General features: G+C 44.6%; 1 protein-coding gene across 1 annotated transcript; it reads left to right on the plus strand.

Annotated features, from left to right (window-relative positions):
* Positions 1-338: 338 nt before the first annotated feature.
* Positions 339-14,360, plus strand: MYD88 (MYD88 innate immune signal transduction adaptor; the record flags this gene model as incomplete). Its single annotated transcript, XM_062570855.1, is given in 6 exon segments — positions 339-651; positions 5,445-5,576; positions 7,230-7,410; positions 8,517-8,608; positions 10,607-10,711; positions 10,714-14,360. Coding segments are annotated over 6 exon segments (891 nt in total), but the record flags the coding sequence as incomplete, so codon positions are not given.
* Positions 14,361-18,202: the final 3,842 nt, after the last annotated feature.

Raw genomic sequence — 18,202 nt, forward strand, 5'->3', positions numbered from 1 at the left:
ATGTATTTGCTGTAAGAGTCTGTGAATTTAGAGATACCTGTCTTTGCGCTTTGGTGCAAGGTTGCTCTGAGAGCGCGGGTTGAATCCCAGGGGCAGCCCCCTCGGTGGAAAGGACGTGGACCTGGAGTTTATTACCGCCGGAGACCCACTGAGGCCTCTTTGGGAAAGAATAATGCCACAATTCCGTTAAATCTTTTTTTAAGGCTCGGTGGCCGAGTTCCTCCTCGCGGGCCGCGGCCGGGGCCGGGCCGCTGCGCGGGGCGGGGCGAGGCGGGAAGCGAAAGCGGCGGCGGAGCGGCGGGCGCGGCGCCGCCATGGCCACGGCGGCGGCGGCGGGCGGGCGGCCGGAGCCCGCGGCGGCCGAGCTGGACGCCGTGCCCATGGTGGCGCTCAACTACGGCGTGCGGCGCCGCCTGGGGCTCTACCTCAACCCGCGGGCGGCCGCCGCCGCCGACTGGACGGCGCTGGCCGAGGAGCTGGGCTGCGACTACCTGGAGATCAAGCGGCTGGAGGCGCAGCCCGACCCCACCACGGCGCTGCTGGAGGAATGGCAGTGCCGCTGCCCCGACGGCGCCACCGTGGGCCGCCTGCTCCAGCTCCTGCGCGCCCTCAACCGCCACGACGTCCTGCTCGACCTGGCCGCCAGCATGGGTGAGACAGCGCCGCCGCCGCCCGCCGGCCCCTTCCCTCACGGGGAGCCGCCGCCCGCGGCCCCGCGAAGGGCGGGAAGGAGCCGCCCCCCCTCCCCCCCGCCCGGTCGGCTCCATCTTGTGGCCCGGGCCGCGCTGACGGGGCCCCTCGGGCGGCTCCCGCCTCGGCGCGGGCCCGGTCGCCCCACGTCGCGGAAGGCCCCCGGGAAAGGCACCGACCGTTTCCTATGGCGGAAGGTCTCTCCCTGCCTGCGCGGGAGCGGGGCTGGCGCCGCGGCCCGGCTGCTGCTGCCGCCGCTGCCTCCTTGGCTCTGAATTTGGGGGTTTATTTTTTTTTTTGGGGGGGGGAGGATGCTTTGACAGCGAAGCGCGGGGCCTCACTGCACAGCCCGGCCTCGGCGCCTCGCAGCGCTGCTCCTTTTGGTCCCTGCCAACTCCTCCTGAGAGCTGTCTTTCTTCTTCTTATTTATTTATTTATTTATTTGAAGGAGTTTCCAGTAAACTGGGGACTTATCCAAAGTTACTTATCGCCACGTTTCCCTGAGCTGCCCCGTAACTCGTTTAGCTTTCCAGGAGATCGGGATTTCTCCGCATTTCTGCCAGTCGCGAGCCTTGCAGAGTGATCTGCCTCACCCCCAGAGCCTCAATATTAAAGGCGCTTCGTGTGGCAGGATGCTTTGAGCAAGATGAGCCAGGAGAAAGCCTGCGCAGACATTGTAGGTTTTGAAACTTATGATGTTCCCATGCACTTGTGGGCCTACTGTGGTAGAAAAGTATTTCCAGGGAGAGCTGAGGGATGTTCGGAGTGGAGGCTATGCTAGGTCTTGGATCTGGGTAACAGGAAGGAAAATCATCTTCTTTGCAAATGGGAGTAAATTTTGTACAGAACCAGTGAGAAATAGTAATTATGAAGGTCTCGGTGCTGCATTACAACCTGCTCTTTATAGACTCTTTGTACGACTCACAGAGGTTTAAAGACCAAATGGTTATTAGACTGGTAATCAGAAGCGGAACTTCGTTGCTGAAGTATTTCCAAAGCCAAAGATGTCCCTGGCTTTGCGTGCTGTAAAACTAAGTTTACTGGGTTAGCAATGAGGAAATAAGAACTTTCATTTCCTGTTACTCACTGAGAGAAATGAAGATGTAGAAATATCTCTGTGTAGAACAGTCTAATCAACAACTTATGGAGGACTTTCCCATACTCCTAATGTTCTTTCTGATCAAGAATACACTTTGAAGACTCTGCATTTTAGGAGGCAAAAAAAGAAAAGAATTGAGCAACATACTTTGACCCACAGCTGTCTCCTTTCATCTGAAATTCATAACAAATAGCAGAAGCTTCCAACTCTATAGGAGAACTGGGACCTGCCCAAAGCTTGTGTAGTTCAGCTGGTCTTATTCTGGCCCTCGGTTCAGGAGCTGTCCCGGTGGAGGGGCATTTTTGAGGCACTGAATTGACAATAGCAGAAAGAGTGGGAGAACATGAAGTCCAGGAAAGTCATGAGTTTTGCCTAGCTGTGGGTCACTCTGATAAGAGCCGACTGACAAATTCTTGGAAGAATTTCACTGAGGGCTATTCAGTGCAAAAGCATTGGCTCAGGAAATCCCTCAACTACAAACTGGTCAAAACCAGTAGGTTATTTGAGGAGAGTATCACTGTGTATTTATTCTTATATTCATCCCTAGGTATTTGTTTTTGACCACTGTTGGAGACAAGATACAAGGCTAGTTGGACCCACAGCCTGACACAGTCTGTGCATTCCTATCTTGTAGTATTCATCTCCGAAGATTGATGTTAGGGTCTGTGATCTGCTGCTAGCACTCTGAGCCCTGGCAGAAGTCGTCCTCCCCTCAGAAGGGAGGAAACTTGGAAAAGGAAAGAAAATAGAAGATTGCATTTGCTCTTGTGCATCTTTGTGTATTCTGTTAGGACTCCTAGAGTGGGCTTCACCTCAGAGATTAAAGTGTCAGTATTCGGGTTTCTGCACACAGATGTCTGCGTGTGACAGTGGTCTGTGCTTCCATTACAGGAGGTGCAGATCTGAGGCATGATTCAGCCCGCCCAGAGGGATCGTAAGTCATTTGAGAGGCCCCAGGATATCCCATGTGGCTCCTGAAGGACATGGGCTGCTTGTAGGTCCAGGAGCAAATCTCTTAGCCTCCAGCAGATTATCTTGGATTCTGTAGGATATCTCAAATGACAGCAGATGCCTTTGTGTTGGCAAATGAGCCAAGCTCCTCTGGGACACAGCATCCCTGATAAAACAACTCACTTGCAGGATACAGCTTTCTTAGCAGCTTGTTCATCTAGTGGATCTGCCAGAAGTGTAATTTGTCTCAGAAGCTTATTTCATTGCTCATTTTTGGGGGGTTGTAAAGGTCTTGGCTTTGGTACATCTTGCTCTTCCCTGCTGAAACACAGTGAAACTTGTTTCTTCTGGCTAGTTATGAAAGTGCTACTTGCCTGCTTGACAGCTGATCTGTTTTCTCTCTTTTCTTACAATGAACACATGCTAATCATTTTGCACATTAGGTTTCATGTTTTTACCCTTTCTCTCTGGTGCCTCAGGTTTGTGTTTGATGATCAGAGGAATGTAGAGCCTAAACTGTGTTACTGGTTACATGCTGGGTGGAATGGGACAACCTAGTTTGGGAGACTTTCTTGCTACTTTGTTGTGTTAGTTTGGGTCCTTTTCCTTCATGGGCCTTCAAAGTTGTCTTTGACTCTTGTTCACTAATTAGCCTGTCTACTCAGACATTTTTTCATGTTGAGGTCTTATCCATGCCAAATTACTGAATGCTTTTCATCACTTCAGGTTCACTGGACCTATTGGCAGTCTCCGGGCAGTAGGGTCCTCAGTTCGCTGTGTAATAAAACCTTCAGACTCTGGTATTTCATTCTGAAAGCTTTGCCCAACTCTGGGGTTTATCCTACATGATTAAATGGGCTCTGGGATTAGAGCGTAATGCTGTTGGTAGACTGTGTGCATAGGCTTGAATAGATGAACCAGGAAAACACCTTAATGATTATGTCTCATCATACACAAACAATGTGATAAGATCTGGGAACCAGTCTAGAAAAATTCACGTCAGGCCAGCATAGATAACATTTATGCAACTGGAAGATGGAGAGAAGACATGGAACAAATACACTTAAAATGGATACTTCTGTGGTGAGGACTAGTATTAATGTCTTTAAACAGCTGCCTGTTCTTGCCCACTCAGCACCAACTATTTTGGATTGTGAGCCTCGTAACCTAAGGGAATAAGGCATATTTAAGGTGCTTTCAGCCTGCTGGTTCTTGTGGAACTTTTGAACCCCTTGGCCAATTTAAAGCAGCTTTAGTAATGATTTCAAAGACACTGACTTACATGATGTGAAGTGTGCATGCCTCATGACAGCAGGCAGCTGGCAGAGAGGTGGGACACAGATCTATGCTCTAGTGAGGAAAGATTTGAAATCTGAAGCATCTGGTTAGTAAAGATTACTGCTGATTGGTTTCTCTGCTAAATAACCCACATTGGGAAGGAGGGTGGAAGAGAGAGGGAGTGCCTCAGCCACAGGAAAGGCTTTGATCAGATCAAACATGTAATTAGATATAGGATAATCAAGTCACGAGACACAAAACTGTGAGACCCAAAGGCGCAGAATGAGGCTTCAGGAGTTTGGCTTCCTGCAGAGCTGCTTGCTCCTGTTGACGGCGGGGTGACAGCAGCGCTTATCGGGCTCTCATCTTGTACTTGCAGTAGTTTTTCTCTGGTAGTGCTGTTGCTGCACTAGCAAACTCTGTAGCTGTTTCAGCCTGACCCTCAGAGTGATTGGTACTTTTCTGATTGGTACTTGGATTTTTTTTTTAATCTTACATAATGGGGAAGACACTAGAGAGTTTCATTTCTTTGTTAACTGCCAGTTTTGAATCTACTTTTACTTTCAAGTTCTTATATAAATTCAGATTGCAAAGTGGCAGAGGCTGCAGGGTTTCTTGTCTCCTATTTTTTACTTCACATTTAGAATTGTAATTCATTTTAAACATACTTCTGTTTGTAATAGATCTGTGTCCATCACTGTCTTCTTGCGGGAAGTTCACAGCAGAAAACGTGACAGATCATCTTGCCCTTGAAAGTATATATCCACTTTGCTTGACTGCTAAAAGAGGATCTCCAGTTGCGGTTGGGCAATATAAAGCCTGTTTTAGGGGCAATACAGAATCTTACACAGCCCTCTTAAATGAGATGAATGCATGCAGGACTATACTTGTCACCTTTAATATTGTTTTAAAAAAGCTAGTGGAGTGGCATCAGCTAGTGTGTGTGTACACTTAATGATAAGAGAAAATATGAAAATTTTTAATTAAGAATCCTCCCCTCCAGGTTATTTGATGTTTTTTAAATATTCCAAAATGTGCAACAATGACAGCAGAAAATAGATATTAAGACCTGTGATGCCCATGATGCATGTTGTATATGTATACTGGAAGCATATACTGGAGTATACTAGAACTAAGGATACTATGAGGAGGTTGGTTTAAAACAGATAAGAGAAAGTTCTTCTTTACACAGCAGGAGTGAGCTTCTGGAGTTCATTGCTAGAGGAGGTGGTAGAGGCAGTATCCAGATGTTCAGAAAAGTGTTAGATAAATTCCTGGACAGTAGATCCACAAACAGGTACTTGAAAGGACAGAGAGTCCTTTCAACATCCCTGATCCATGACGTAGTTATTCTGCTTTTCAAGAATTTCAGCAGTGTAAAACCATCATCACAGGAGCCTCTTGGGTTGGTTGTGTGTTTTTGCAGAAGCAGACTGTAAGAAATACTTGCAAAGGAAGCAGCAGGAGGCTGACCAGCCACTTCAGGTCCCAGCAGTGGACAGCAGCGTACCGAAGACGTCAGAATTCTTGGGCATCACGACCAGAGATGATCCATACGGTAAGTGACCGCAATATTGCTGCATGATTCGTCACCTTGGGATTGCACTTAGCTGTAGCAGATCCCTCTGAGAAGTGCTGAAACCTGTTTGCTTTACTACCTGTGATTTTTTTTTCATAACCCAGGCCCAAATGATTTAACTGATAGTCTGGGGGCATTTTTGTTTGTCCCATTGCCCACTTTCATGGTGCAGAGAGGAAGAGCAACCCCAGGGAATGCTGTACCCAGAAACAGCTTGGTAAAGCATGCAGCAAATGCACGTGGAAGGAGACTTTCCAAAACATGTCCCCTATCACAGCCTGGCTCACACCAAGGAACAATTGCTGGTTGTTGAAAGCACAGTAGGTTGGAATAAAGGGGGAAGGATCCCAAAGCGGATTGCCTTGGCTGCACTTCCAGTCTTAGACAGGTGTAACTATCCTGAATAAAATGGAAGCAAGGATTGAAATACTGCTGGGTGTGACACAGGGAGAGAGAGCAAGCGCAACAGCGCGTGTGTGCTGGCTGCATCTGCATGATGAGCTGTGCGTGCAGCTCTGTGGGTGTGTGTGCAGGGCTGCATGTGCCACTCCATGCTCATTTACTGTGCATGGGGCCGTTACTATTCCCCCAAAACATCCACAGGCCAGACCAATACACCAGCGTTTGTACGCAACAGCTTTGCTAGACACAACCAAGTTAGTACCGTGGCCTGAAGTACACCCACAGAAGTACCCTCAAGGCTGGTTGGCCTAGCAAATAGTTACCCTTCTGCTTGCCTAGATGCTTCTTGGGCTGGATCTAGCTGCTGGATTGACACTTTCATCATCAGTATGTAGAGCCTGACCTATTTTTTCACTGCAGCAGACTTTAACTGATGTAACAACTTTAAAGTATAGGTAATAACATTGGTATGGAAATGAAATAATACAGTGAAAAAATGTCCAGCAGTCTTCAGGCACTTAATTGTGAGACTATTTAATCTTTCAGTGCATGCTAAATAAATGAGAGCTGCCAGGCATTAACACCTTTGGAAAATGGGGTCACGTGCTTAGGATATGACTTCAGGTATTCAAGTTTGAAATCATAGCCATAAATCTTGCAGCTTTCAAACTTCAGGGCCTGTCTTGGTTATCAGTAGACAGTGGATGTCAGGACATTGCTGGATGAAGGGCCTTCAGGAAACTTGCTCTGGAGGTGTATATGTCTGAGAGTTGAAGTAAAGAACCAGGATCTACAGCCTCAACAATACTTAAATGTTCAATTTCCAGTGAAATCCCCCAACAGAGGCCCTGAGTTGCATCCTCTGGGGTACTCTGCTTCCTCCAGCTCTTCCAAACTCTCTCTCCTCTACCTCTGCAGATTTCATGTGTGTATCTTAGCTACCCTTGCTTAAACACTGCCAACAAATGTGGGTTATGCTAGTATCCTGGGCTGCCAAACAAAGTGGTCACAGACAGGCACTCCTGCCTGTTCTGTTATGGAGAAGAGTCTGGACTGAAGGATAGCTGGTCTGGTAATATGTTAAATTACCTCAGCAAGTTTGGCCAATTTGGCTGTCAAAGCCCCCAGTTCTGAGTTAAGGGCTGTGGGAGCTCCTGAGCGCTCGCTACAGGAGTTGGGTTAACTTTATTTACAGTAGAAGATGGTAACTCAAGTTTTTAATGGTTTCAGGGAACGGAACAGAGATGTTTGATGCCTTCATCTGTTACTGTCAGAAGGACCTTCAGTTTGTCCAGGAGATGATCAGAGAGCTGGAACAAACAGAGTTCAAATTGAAGCTCTGTGTATTTGATCGAGATGTCTTGCCAGGAACCTGTGTGTGGTCCATCACTGGGGAACTTATAGAAAGGAGGTAAGTGAACCGTGGCTGCTCGGGACAGCTCAGTGTAATGGAACATTGTGTTCATTCTTTCTACCATGATGTCTGCAGTGTGGTGCTAGTGAAGCAATAAAAATCCACAAGGATGTCTTTATGGGGTTTGTTTTATGCTCTCAGCTCAGGAAGGAGGATTCAAGCATTCCCAAACACGTAGCTTCATAGAATGCACAAGGAGCTATTACAGTGATGCTGCTTATGCTTGATCTCTTTTCTTCGGCCAGAATATCCAGCAATTGCATCTTTGAAAGAGATCTGGAAATGAATACAGTTCCAAACTGAGTTAGCTCCACCCAACAATGTGGAGTTTGAAGGGACAGCCCTGGTGTTGGCTCTGGCTCTGACTTCAGGGATCCTTCAAATCTCTGTGGGACTCGAGCATGGATGGGAGCTGTGCATCATAAGGGCAACTCCCCAGATAGAGACTTACCTAGAGAAAGTGCTTTTTAGTGTCAAGAGGGGAGGTACTGACCTTTGGAGCCCTTTAGCTCCTCCAGTCCTGCTAAATTAGGCTCAGTGAAAAATCCCAATACAAGTGTTTGGATTTTAACATCAGCCTTTCAGATGGAAGTAGCTTGGCATTTAACAGAGACCTTAACAAGGCCTCACTGTGCTGGCTGTTGTACAGCATAACCTTCCATAAAGAGTCTAATGTGTAGTTTACAACCAAGTGAATTCACCAGACTAGGTGGATTCACAGTAATATTAGTACAATAAACCTTTGTCCAGGTCTTTTTAATATATAAAAAAATGCAGTGATGCTCAGTCAGTGGAGGAGTATGTGAGCGGATAATTAAAGATGGCATTTTTTCGTCATATATAGGCCAAGGATCAGCTCCAGCACAGATAAGCTGGATTTTTTTATTTCTTCATTTGTGTTAGTATTTGAATGTGCAGCTGTAATCAGGTTTTTGTGTGTACTGTAATTGTCTGTCAGTAAACCTTACTCAGTAGTTTATTCCTGCTGGAGCATAGCTGATGAATTCATTTTTCCACCAGAAAAACTCTGAGAAATACATGTTTTTTACCAATGAGGATGAGACACAGCTGTTTTTTTTTCTTCCCTGACTGCTTTAACTTAGGTGTCGGAGGATGGTGGTTGTCATTTCAGACGATTACCTGGAAAGTGAAGAATGTGACTTCCAGACCAAATTTGCTCTTAGTCTTTCCCCAGGTAAGATCTTACACATACTCCATTTAAAATTTCTTATCAGTATTGTTGTTTGTATTACACTAATAGCTGAAGTTGCAGCTAAGATCAGTGCCTTGCTACTGAACACTGGAGAAATACAGAGTATGTGGGTCTCAAATGTGTTTAAACAAGTGAGCTAAATAAGAGTGAGAAAAAAGAAATTAAATAATTGCCTGTTACAGAACCAGGAATAGATTATGACTCTACTTAGTCTTACACCTGGGTCCTTTCTGCTGACTGTCCTGTCTCATGTGTGCACACAGGAATTGCCCTGAGTTTAATACTCTTCACTAAGCAAACAGAGATTTTATTGCTGTTAAAAGTAGCCATTAAACCTAACAGAGGTTTTACAAATCTATTGTGCAGGCAGGGACCTGGATTCGGGTCCTTGACCTGCTGCTGACCTTCTGGGTGACTGCGAGCAAGAAGCTTTGCTTCAGTGCTCTGGCTGTCAAATGGGCTAATGCTGCCTGCCTCAGAGATGTCTCAGCTGCATACGTTTCAGGAATGGCTTGTGAAGTGCTTCAAGATCCATATAGGGAATATGCTACTGGAGGGAAAATTGTTAAAGTAATCTCAGAGTGTAAGTAAAGGCTGAGGCTAGGTAGCAGCTAATGAACATTCACCTCTTTTGCAAGCATCCTTGAGCATTGTGAGTAGGCCAGCAAAATCCTGAAAGAATTTTAAACTTGGAAAAACCTATTCCTTCTTTTGTTCTGAACTGAAGAACCATCAATTTATTTCTGTCAAGTCTGTTCAGATGGCTTTGCTCTAACTGCTAGTTATCCTGCACTCTTGTATGCTCCCAGCAAGTAGATCTAGCTCAGCCTAACAGCATGGGGGATATACATTATCTGTAGGAATGTCTGTATGTGCAGTCATTTTTCTAGAGGTGTTTGACATGGTATATAAATAACATGTCAGACATTAAATTGGAAGCCAGTGGCAGAGCTAGGAATTAGCTTCATTTTCCTTGATGCCGTAATTTCATACCGTGGTCAATAATCCATTGAGGAGCCCTAACAAACTGCATCAGCTCCTAATCAAAGGATTTGTAGCAAAGTCCGTTTAGTTCTGCAGCAGTTCATTGGCATCACCCCCTTCATGAGGACAATGGGAGAAGAAATGCTCATCTCTGTGTAATGACTTGATCTCTACCCGTTAAACCATTGTATAGAAGTACAGGCATAGAAATTGCATAGAAATAATAGGGTAATTAATGCGCAGAAAGGGTTTGGTGATAAGTGCTGGGAACTCCATGAATTACTTAGATACCTGCTGTGGATAAGAAATCTTGCATTGCCTCATCCAGGTCTCAGCATCATCGCTTGTGCTGGGCAGCACAGTTTAGGTGGTAGTAGGTTTTCGTATGAAAAATTATCACAGGAGCGGTTCCTCTTCAGGATTATCTGCTCCTTCAAGCAATAGTAATCATAGGGATAGTTATGCATGCCTCAGAAAGGCAGTCAATGTTAGCAGGGTGATTCCTGGCAGCTCTTATAATTGTTGGATACTTCAGCAGCATATGAGTGAATCAGGCTAGGAAGAGAAAGAACTGGAGATAACCCAGCAAAACTGATCATCTAGAAGCTTGGTCTCTCCATTTTCTCTTTATATACTCCTGTTCGCATTCAGCAGGAAACTCTGGTTTGTTCTTTGATACCTGAACAGTAGGCCTTTACCACTCCCACTTGGGATCAGTGCAAGCTGCCATACGCATGTTTGATGAAATGTGGGGCCCTGTTACATATTTTAGTGAAGTCTTAGTAATGGAGACCCTGTAATTCAGAAACTTGCTTTCTAGGGTTAGAGCTAGTTGCGTTGTACTGATGTGACTCAAAATCAGGGTCAAACCTTGCATTCCTGGACCTTGTGATGTATGTGCTGCTGTAGGGAGAAAATAGGTACAGATTCTGCCTGTAGTTCAGATTCTGCCACTGGCTTCCGTGTAATCTTCTGCCTGTGTGACTTATCTTCCAGGTGCTCGTCTCAAACGGCTGATTCCAGTCAAGTGCAAAACCATGAAGAAGGAGTTCCCAAGTATCTTACGGTTCATTACAATTTGTGACTACACCAATCCTTGCACCAAAAAATGGTTCTGGACAAGACTGGCAAAATCTCTCTTGCTGCCATAATGCAAAGTTATGAGGGATAGGCGTTTCATTTTTTACCTCTTTTTTTTTTTTTTTTTTTTAATCTCTCGTGGCTGTGCCTTCAGACTATGGTGTCACTCACACAATCTTTAACCACTTCAGAACTTCGATCCTCACAGTCTGTGTTTGGAGCTCAGAACTGGGAGTGAAGCATTTTCTCTAGCACTTTTTCGTAACTTGAAAGGGAAAATAAAGCAATTGCATTGGTGTTCCTGTTCAAGTCAATGAGCAGCAGCATCCGTCACTTTGTAGTGGGGACTTTCCCTAAATATATAAATTTAAAGGCTGAGTCACTAATATGAGAAGGCTCTATTGTGAATGTTTAATAAGATCTGGGAATATAAAATGCTGGTATAAGACATGAAATAAAGCCTCAAACTGCAGGCTTTTTTTAAAAAAAAATCATGTTATTTTAAAAGCTGTTTAATGGATATAGAAATATCTAGGTTGGTTTCAAATAAGGTTTCAGTCTCAGGCCACTTCCTACTTGGCAAATGGCCAGTGCCGTGAGAATGACCAGTGTGGGGAGCCTTGTCGGCAGAGCCAAGCCTGCTCTGCCCATCCGTTGCCGGGGAGCTGTTTGTCCTGGCCTGTGCTGCAGCCCTGCTGGTTGGGCAGCCCAGGGGAATGTGCATTGCCAGTCCCTGGCCTATGCTTGTTCTCAGGGTAGGCAGTCACCTTCAGGCTTCCTTTTTAAAAGAGCAGCAAATGTATTTTAATTGCTTGAGCCCTACAAAGAAAAGAATGGTTTGTTCTTAGCAGTATCTGCATGATTGCAAAATTAGAGCAATTATTCTTGCAGTTATAACTAGGGGAGCATTACTGAACTTGATTTGTTCTCTGTTGGATATATTTTGCTCCTTAAGTTGCATCTCAATATGCCTTTTCTGTGTCCATTTATACAGTGACTTGTCACCAGCATTTTCTGAGACAGTTCCTCAGGTTTGCTGTAAGTTGTTGTTTTTTGCTTGTTAAAAGCAAGACCTATACAGAAAGATACATTCTTGTAGCATGCTCTTGTGTTCAGGTCACATTAAGTTAAGTAGCGGGCTTATACCAGCATTTTATATTCCCAGATCTTATTAAATGTTTACAGTTGAGCTTTCTCAAATTAGTGACTCTGTCTTTAAATGTGTATTTTTGGTGAAAGTCCTTACTACACAAAATGAGGGATACTGTAGCTCATTGACTTGAAAAGGAACAGATCTCTGCACCTAGTGGGATCAGACCTTAAGTTGTTTGATCTTTAAGAACCTGCCAAAACCCAGCTTTTGGGATGCCTGCAAGATACAGATAAATACCAGATAAAAAATGCCTTAAATTATAGATTGGGCTGCTTAAAAAAATAAAGGGTAATGTTACTTTAATAGGAAAGCATATTTAAATTAAGTGCCACAATTAATCATGTATATTTCTGAATGGGGCTAGGAACAACATTGATGTTGCTCTACATGTTAGACTTAGCCTTGAATTTTGCAGACTTCAGTGCCACTTCAGTGGCTCTCATCAGTCTTTGGTGCTTAGGGGTTGGCGGTAAGGGTGCTGCCAAAGTGGTGTTTTAAAGTGATTTGTTGGTATATTAAACAGATTTTCAGTAAATATTTACTTTCTAAATTGGGAAGAGAGTACTTTTGCTTATGTATCCAAACTTACTTGAACTCTTATCACTTAGTTCATTCCTTCAGGCACTGCCTCACGTTGATTTTGTAGCTTAATGATTTACAGTTTACATTTTTAAGATTGGTTGTCAGTCTTTTAAAGACTTTTTTTTTTTTAAGCATTACCAGGGCTGAGTTCTTCAGATAGAGACTTGTGCACCTATCTTTTTCTCACCCTCTCTATGAAAGGGCATACATGTCCACCTACAAAGTGGTGCTACAGAGGTCTGTGAGCATCCATGGCTGGTCCTTCTAGCAGACAGGCCAGTCCTTGACCGCAAGTGAAGCTTGTTCACACATCTAACATTAGTGTCCAGAGCCATTTTTGAATAAGCCAACAATCTGGGCATGTTTCTGTCCCTCCTACAAATATAACAGCTGTCATGGTGCTGAGATAACATCTGCACCTTTCTATCTTGCTAGATCAAGTGAAAAGTCCGTGGGTGCAGGACGGGAAAAGTTAAACTGATGAAGAGCTTGTAAGTCAGTTTATCTTCATGCTTTTGCCCTCCTGCAGAAATGGAGACAGCTGCTTGCCTTGGGGTTTCTGCATAATCGTTAAATGTTTATTATATAATAGTTTCTGGAGGCTGCTTGATCACCAGTCTCTTCTGGAGCTTGGTGAATTCCCTTACTACGGAGTGTCTACGAACATTAATTATGGGTCATTACTGGCAAGACTGAACCAGATTCCTATTGATTTAAGAATGGAGCGAGCTGGTCTGCTGGTTATTAAAGGTGAGAACAAAAACATGAGGCTCTTTGGTCCAAACGCTAGAGGGAGGCAATGGTCCATACTGCAAGCATTGGATAGACAGCTGGTATCGAGCCAAGCCTGCTTGATGTTGGGTGAAAAGGGGCACTGGGAAGCTGGGCATGGTTTCAGTCCCAGGGGGAGACGGGAGGAGAGCTTTCTTCTTTTTTACTCTTTTCTCTCTGCCCCTTGCATCTTCTTCTAAAGCAAATATACCTGAATTAGTTCGCCAGCTTTGATGGCAGATTCAGCCTTGTACAACGTTTTCTGTGTATACGTCCTAATGTGTGGTTTGGGACTTGGGATGTTGTAAAAATAATAGTAACAAGAATAATAACGATTACTTTCATAATAGATGACATGGTAATTGGTAGACAGAAAAAAAGTACTGCTTCTGGAAGGGAAATGAACAAGATCTTAATTTCTAAATCTTCTGAATTCCACTAGATAACCCGATTTATAAAATAATTCTAAAAGATGTCAGTGCTCAGGCTGGCTCTTATTATCACCTAACTTTCTATGCTTCGGTTCTTCCATCTGTCTATCTTGGATGCAGTGCAAGTATTACTATTAATGGAATGTTACTTTCTTAAAAGAAGTCAAAAATTGTGTTGTAGGCTAAAATTATTTTTGAGTAAAGAGAAATAACAGCCCCAGAACTATAAAATAGATGTTTAAAATGTATATCCTCTTAATATAAAATCAAGTTTATGCACTTCTGACATTGTCATATCCATTTTGTCATGGTGAGTTTATTAAATATGACCTCTGTGAATGACATAAAATCCAGTTATTGTAAACACATTCTGGTTGCAATATGTGGGTTTCCCCCTCTTCACACACACTGGAAGGTCCAAATATTGAACACCTTTATAAAAGGACTTAAAAATCATGATGTTACATTGTTTCCATTTTGTTTCTTTCCCTCATTGAAATTGTTGTAATTGAATTTGTTGGTACCAAATCATTTATTTTTATATATATATATATATATATAAAAATATATATATTTATATTACTTTCTATCCTGATACAAATATCTGGAAAAACATGCATGTTGTATAACCATTCTGAAAATAGTCAATTATTCTGTGTTTTTTTCTTCCTGCTTAAGAACAAACTATTGCTACTTGTGAAAACACAGTAGAATAAAGATGAAAAATCTGAAAGGCTGAATCTCCTTCTTGGGCATCAGAGAATATTGAATGTTAGGCTTAAAGGGGAAGTGAGAAATAGTCCTAGGTAGTTCTTTTCTGTTTTCATATTTGTTTTTCTTAAACAGCTTCCTTAGTGGAGGCTTTTGACTGTGGCTGGAACATGGAGAAGCATAGCTGCATCACATCAGGAGGAAATTTAATAAGAAATGGTACTTCAGGTAGCTGACTCTTCTCCAGGTCTCATTTTTAGTTTGGGAGTTTTTAATCTGTGTCCATCCCTGTGTCGCCCTCCCTGCAGCTCTGATACCAAACGTGCTGGAGGTGATGGTCAGGACTCACCTTTTCTGCCCACAGGAAGCAGAAGGGCTGGATATTCAGCTCCTATTCTATGTAATCTCTAGAGAACCCACCAAGAAACGTAGGATTGGTGGGTTTTCTAGAAGAGAGATTTTGCCAGCTTTATTTCCTTAGGCAAGTGGCCAGGAATGAGGCCAAGCCAGGGAAACAACTTACAAATACAAACACAGCAACATTTGCGCAGGAGAAGAGGAAGAATCGTTGAATCGTAGAAACGCTGGTCGGAAGGAATTTCTGGAGGTCAAGAACCAGCTTCGCTTCCTATCAGGAAAGGCTGTATTTTAAGCCTCTTGCAGGGCCATAGTCCCCATAAAGCTTATGAAATGACGCCTTTCCTCTGGGTAACACAAACCAGCACGCGCACCGTGATGCGAATGTTAGTATTCTAGGTAGAAATTACAGCCAAGGGCCGTCTAGCAGGTGGGAACACGCTCTCAGAAGCACAGGAATCCCATCAACTTCGAGTGAGGCTTCATGCCACTGCTGTTCAGATGATTTTGGAAAGTTAATGATTTCTGCCTGGGTTTGAACCTGCGTGAGTGCAGCTCGGAGTCAGTGGGGTCAGGCAGTCTGCCTGTGGCAGCTCTTCTCTATCTTCCATTCTTCTCGAGTCAGAAGAAATACTCCTCATCCTGTCATTCACTGCCTTGGCAACCTTGATGCAGGAACTCCTCTGTGGGCACCGTTTCCTCGTTTCCTGAAGGACAGCATTTACCCAGCGAAATTCAGGTACTTGGACAAACTGTTCTATGCTTCAGAGGTGGAAGGTGACAGATAAAGTGTTGCCCCGTGAGGCATCAGATTCTGTTTTTCATTACGCTGACACAAAGAGTTGCTTTATCATGATAGAGGCCCTCTTTGGTCTAGAGGGCACGTTTACAAAAAGAGAATTAGCATAGGGAAGAAAATATGTATAAAAAAATATCTGGGAAAATGTTTTTTTTTTCCCTCATCTTGGAAACATACTAGTGGAAAACATAATAATAGAATTTGTTAAAAAGAAACTGTCAGACCTACTGGGCTTTCAGTGGTAAGAAAACCCCACCTAGACATGCACTGTATACAAATACTTCTCTAAAGGTAATTTTCTCTAGGTGCTATGTTATAGCTATTTTTGGTTGAGCTGATCGCCACCAGGATTTTGAGGTGATTTTGAACCTGACTAAACTTTTTGATGAGCCGTATCCAACAGCCTTGTTTGTTCTCTAGCAAACTCTGCAGTCAGTAGAATGAAAACTGCTGTATCCATTCTGGAGCTGCCACTGCTCTCTAAAGATTTAATTAATTGAGCGTGTATTTAAGTGTTAAGCCATTCCAAGGGCTGATTTATAAACAAGGCATTTTCTGTTCCTATTGCAAAAGCCAGTTTACCAACGTGCCCTTCCCGGCCTCTTGTTTCTGCTGATAAACCTGCCTGTGCGATGCCAGGGGTTGGGACTGTCCATGTCCAACCTGGACAATGGTTTATTGTATCTGAGCCGGGATAAGATGGGCTGCAAGAATGTGTGCTGTTAACTGCTGCCCTGTGCTGCGTGGGCTAAAACCCCTCACGTCAGAGCACGGACATTTCATCTGCTGCAGTTGCACTTTCTCCTGGGTGGCAGCAGGGCTTGCAACCAGCAGGAGGGAGGAGGTTGCCCCTCGTTCTGCTATTCGTCTTACTCATTCCTTCAGTTCCTAAATGTGTTTAGGTTGTTCTTTGGCGGGGCTGGGGTGGAAGCAAGGTATGAACTTGTTCTCTTGAAAAAAGACTGCTCGGAGCTTTTGTTCTTCACCTGTTTTGCACCCACCCTCCCACTGCCCAGTAGCATGGGGACCCTTGTGTGCACTGTCTGGGGATAGCACAACTGCTCCATCCTGCTCTTTCAAGCCCCCTTCTTTGCAAACGTGGAGCCCTCCAGGGTGACAACATGGTAGCAGATGGCTGATAACACAGACGCTCAGGGAGGACCACGTCAGGGTTTCCTCTTGAGGTCTTTCCTTTGGTGTTCTCCAAGGCTCATCATATACCAGAGCTCTGGAACATCCACCCTGTTTGCATTAGACCACTGTGGTGGAGCTTGGTCTCCAGGAGATAGGGTTCTGCCTCTCACTCCCAATAGCTCGTGTCATCTCTCCGCTCCTGCAGGCTTCTTCTCTGCCTGCACCTCCACAGCACCCAGGAGACAAGGCTTCAGCCATCTTTCTCTTCAGCTCCCTTGGGGCTGGCCCCTCAGGAGGACGCACTCTCCAGTCTCACCCAGTCACCTCCTGACACTGCGAGGCAAAATGGGGGTCTACAAAGGCCAGTGGTACCGGTCGGTGGCTGCACCTAAATGCAGCTCCACGATGGAACGTCCAGATTCGCCCTTGGCCAGAGAGACTTCATTCTGCTTTCAGCCTGGGCACCCTGTTCGGTGAGGAAGGGGTAAGAGTAGCAGGGCAGTCTGGATGCCAGCCCTGTGGGGAGAAGTTCGGTGCTGGCTCGTAAGGCAGGTGGCTGCTTTGGGGGAGCTGGAGACGGCTGCGTGGAGGTGTCAGGCTAGACCACGCAGGACCATGGAGCAGTAGACCCTTGCTCTACGCCCAGTGAGAACCTATGGGCTGAGCCCTGTTCAAACTCGGGAGCCGAGAAGACAGATCTTCATCCACTGTTTGGGATGCAAAAGTATGGATTTATAGCAAGTACGTTTAGGCAAATGTGTGTGGGTGCAATAAAATGAAAATTTTGCAGTATTTTTCTGGCTCTGGTCTTCAGCTATGTTTGCCTTCTGTTTGTGTCAGCAGAACTAATTTAAGAGCAACAAGCCCTAAGGTGCTTAACCGATGGTGTGCCGGTTGGAGATCTGTTGGCTCCGAAACAAAATACACCACCCGAGTACGGAAAACTGTGCCAACGAATCTGAAGATCCAGGGTCTATTCCCTGGTCTGCCAGAGCAATTGCAGACCCTGTGAACTGCTTTAGAGCAACGCTTTCAAAAATGCTCAGAAATCTGAGTGACTGACTTAAAACTATCGGCTCAATGGAGATTTAGCATTTTTTGGTAGCTCCTGGCAAGTATTTCTGATTGAAATGAGATTTGAAGTGCATTGAGGGCTGAAATGGATGTTGGCCTTAAAATGTCAGTGGTTCAATATCTCCAAAACTTCACATGGGTAATACAGGAACATATTTTTTTTGGTATTAGTAAAGGGCTTTTGCAATCCTTACAAAGAAAGGCAAAGCAGTGAGGTACCATGGTTTTTACTCTAAATGTTTTACTCCAAAAATGACTATTGCTTGCTTTTCCTAATACAGTTGTTCTTTAGCCTCCTTGGTGGCTTAACCTCTCTCAGCAAATGCATCTGGCAGCTGGTGAGCCGCATTGTTTTATCGAGCATTGGGAGCAGGAGCTTTTAAGATTTTCTATCTGAGCTCTCAGAAATCTCTCCTAATCAGCATGCTGCTCTTGACAGACGGCTTTTTCTTTCGCTCCAAGACATGCATATTGATCAGCCGTTTCTTTTCGTTACCTAG

The sequence above is a fragment of the Rhea pennata genome, chromosome 2 (assembly GCF_028389875.1).
Source record: "Rhea pennata isolate bPtePen1 chromosome 2, bPtePen1.pri, whole genome shotgun sequence".
NCBI classification, from domain to species: domain Eukaryota; kingdom Metazoa; phylum Chordata; class Aves; order Rheiformes; family Rheidae; genus Rhea; species Rhea pennata.